Source organism: Sinocyclocheilus anshuiensis, unplaced genomic scaffold, assembly GCF_001515605.1.
Source record: "Sinocyclocheilus anshuiensis isolate Anshui unplaced genomic scaffold, SAMN03320099.WGS_v1.1 scaffold2461, whole genome shotgun sequence".
Classification (NCBI taxonomy): Eukaryota; Metazoa; Chordata; class Actinopteri; order Cypriniformes; family Cyprinidae; genus Sinocyclocheilus; species Sinocyclocheilus anshuiensis.
In genome coordinates this window covers 29,420-32,808 of record NW_015552846.1, presented here as the reverse complement: position 1 = coordinate 32,808, position 3,389 = coordinate 29,420, and the positions used below count along the sequence as shown (strand labels likewise).

General features: G+C 38.6%; 1 protein-coding gene across 1 annotated transcript in view; it reads right to left on the bottom strand.

Moving 5' to 3' along the window:
• Nucleotides 1–3,389, bottom strand: part of LOC107668131 (phospholipase DDHD1-like) — a 19,814-nt gene that overhangs the window by 3,767 nt on the left and 12,658 nt on the right. Inside the window, exons 8-12 of the mRNA XM_016459924.1 lie at nt 2,102–2,177; nt 1,867–2,016; nt 1,090–1,154; nt 622–728; nt 397–510 (exon numbers count right to left, since the gene is read on the bottom strand). Coding sequence (XP_016315410.1) covers nt 397–510; nt 622–728; nt 1,090–1,154; nt 1,867–2,016; nt 2,102–2,177 — 512 coding nt within the window. The remainder of the gene's footprint in view (nt 1–396; nt 511–621; nt 729–1,089; nt 1,155–1,866; nt 2,017–2,101; nt 2,178–3,389) is intronic.

Here is a 3,389-nt window from a genome sequence, read left to right as displayed (position 1 = left end):
GTGAGCCAAAATCATCACAATTAAAAGAACCAAAGACTTAAACTACTTCAGTCTGTGCGCATTGAATTTATTTAATACACGAGTTTCACAATCTGAGTTGAATTACTGAAATAAATGAACTTTTCCATGACATTCTAATTTATTGAGATGCACCTGTGTATATATACACCAATGTACCTGGCAACCAAATGGTGCCGCAGGTGCAGTTCACAGAGCAGTGTATATACCACTGGAGCACCGGCTTTTCGTCAGTAGAGTGTTCGGTGTCAGAATGGGAAAAGCTGCCAATTTATCTAAGTTTGATAAAGGACAAACTATGATGGCACGGCACCTTAGAACTTCGATCTCAGAAACGGCGCGCCTTGTGGGTTGTTCACATGCCGCTGTGGTGAGTACGTATCAAAAGTGGTGCACAGATGGCCAAACGAAGAACCGTCGTCCGGCCGTGTGTCATCCGCAGCTCACTGATGCCAGAGGGGATAGGACACTGCCGCACATTGTTCACAACGACTGCAGGGCCAATCGCAGATACACCGATTACCAACAGAGGATGCACTGTTGGGTGTACACTTCTTCTTAGAACACTTTAGGCCCCATTATCCAAATAGCACAATTCCTGACAGCTGTCAGGTATCTGAACATCGTTGCGGACCAAGTGCACCCATTCATAGCAACTGTGTTCCCTGCCAGTGATGGCCGTTACCAACAGGATAATGCGCCATGCTACACTGAAAGAATTGTCGAGGAGTGGTTCGAGGAACATGATAGTGAATTTCTTCTAATGCCTTGGCCTCCAAATTCAGCCAGTCGAACATTTGTGGTTCGCGCTACAATGTATGGGAACTGGAGGACCTGCTGTTGACATTATGGTACCAGATCCCCCAGAAGACCACCTTGTTGAATTAATACCTTGCCACATAGCCACTGTTCTGTCGGCTAAAAGAGGTCCTACAGGTTATTAGATAGATGGTCATAATGTAATGGCTCATCGGTAGCAGCTTGTTTTGTTTTGTTTTTTTTTGTTTTTTTTCAATTTAACTCTTGAATTTAATTTTTAAATGTATTTAGCGAAGGCATTATTTTACTCACCAGTGAATCTGAACAGGTGATATATTACTATAATGCTTCAGGATGAGAGGCTCCAACCTGTATGCCTAAAAGGAAACCATTTGTCTTTATTTAGATTATTATTTATATTTCCTGACTGATATTCAGATATTATATCTTTGATTACAATACCAACTATATTGGACTATACTGGGGAAAAAAAAAAACATTGTGTAGAAACTATTTTCACTGAGAAATTACAAGTAAATTTCACAATTAATTTCAAAGAAATGATAAGTAACACATTAAATTAAATGTGAAATTTTGACGTAGAAAGACTGAAATAGGGGTGGGGCAATGGAAGAATCATTTTTTTGGGTTCCTTAAAAAACCTTTCAGTAAAGAGTTGTTCAAAGAACCATTTTTTCTTAGTGTGAAGAAAAATTTTATAATCTAAAGAACCTTTTTCCACTATAAAGAAGCTTTAGTGGAATGGAAAGGTTCCATAAATGTGCCAGTAAAAAAATAATAATAATAATAATAAAAAAATAATATATATTTTTTAATATGTTTAATTAAAAAAACACAATTTGTAAGAGTGCATTTGAATTATTTAGAATTTAGGGACCATTTCAACAGATTAGAGCTAATTATTAATATTATTACATGTATTTTAATGCTAGAATTCATTTATAATAAAATTATTTTATTGCTAGACTAGGTTTTGTTTCCCACTTGGCTCATAATAATATATATGGACCAGTAACAAGAGAAATCTGATCATGGGCTATATTTACACGGCAATCCAATCACACTCACTACAGGATCCGTGGGATGAAAGATGTTGAAAAGCCTCTGGCAGATGGATTTGGGGAGGAAGTGGTCCTGTGTTCCGTTGGTTCCAGGACGGACCCCTCGCAAAGCCAAAAACACAGCCAGAGGAGATCCCATGCAGAAGAAGTTCTCCACCTACACATCACATGGTTTATTGAATAAGACTAACACAAACAGGAGGGGAGAAGGAGAGAGGAAGGGTACAGTTATACTAACGTACCTTGAATTTCAGGGCTGGAAAGGGTTTTGAGGATGAGGTTTGTAAATGCCGAAGCGTATCTTCCAAATTCCTCATTCTGCAAATGAAATATTAAATGTAATTGTTGGAGAGGAACATCACACAAACCAGATTAACAGAGGGATTGTCATTGTGGACTAGAGTGCAGACAAAACTAAAAACCTTTAAATAATTAATGACTTTTAAATGCATTGGAAACAACAAGAGAGCACTAAAAGCAGCTGACAAACTAACAATTAAGAACTAACAGAAAAGGGTTGTAAAAGTTGATATTCCTAATTTTAAGTGTATCAGCCCACATTAAAAAATACTATAGCAATTTATAGTAAACGAGGAGTGGTTCGAGGAACATGATAGTGAATTTCTTCTAATGCCTTGGCCTCCAAATTCAGCCAGCAGAACATTTGTGGTTCGCGCTACAATGTATGGGAACTGGAGGACCTGCTGTTGACATTATGGTACCAGATCCCCCAGAAGACCACCTTGTTGAATTAATACCTTGCCACATAGCCACTGTTCTGTCGGCTAAAAGAGGTCCTACAGGTTATTAGATAGATGGTCATAATGTAATGGCTCATCGGTAGCAGCGCCATTCAATGGATTCAGAATTAATACATATATTTAAATCTAAGCAGAGATTTTGATAATCTAGTTTATTTCTGATATTTTTGTTTTGGCCATTAATATATATATTATTGTTAAGGGCTTTTCCAAATCTCTAGTTGTTTCTGTGACACTTCCTAATTGCTTTGTATTGATCCAATGCTTTGCTGAGCTGTTTCTATTTATCGCTTTGCGCACTAAAATCAAGAGCTATAAACTGCAGATACGCAGTAACTGAAGGCAGGCTGCCATTATCTCAGTATTTGGGAAGCGTAATCCTACTCCTCCACCGCACAGTATACATCCTGCTCGCCCTGCGAGTGTTTTACTATTCCAGACGCCTTTAATGATCTCTCTCTCCATCTCACCCATAATGCTGGCCTTGCCCAGGCTGGTGATAGACTCGCCGTAGTGTCTGCGGGGCTGTGGAGGGGAGGTGCAGGGGCTCGGGAGGCTCTCCGTATCGGACACAGAAGCACTTTCCTTTGACGGATTAAGTAGAGTGGGACGGATCTGGTCATACGGTGTGGGGCTGCTGGTGTTGTACCTAAAAAAAAGCAATGGTTACATGAATGTACAAAAATATATGCATTGTACATTATAGAAACATATGTTTATTTGCTTACAATATTTTTCTTTGCATACAATATTTTTTAAAATAAATATG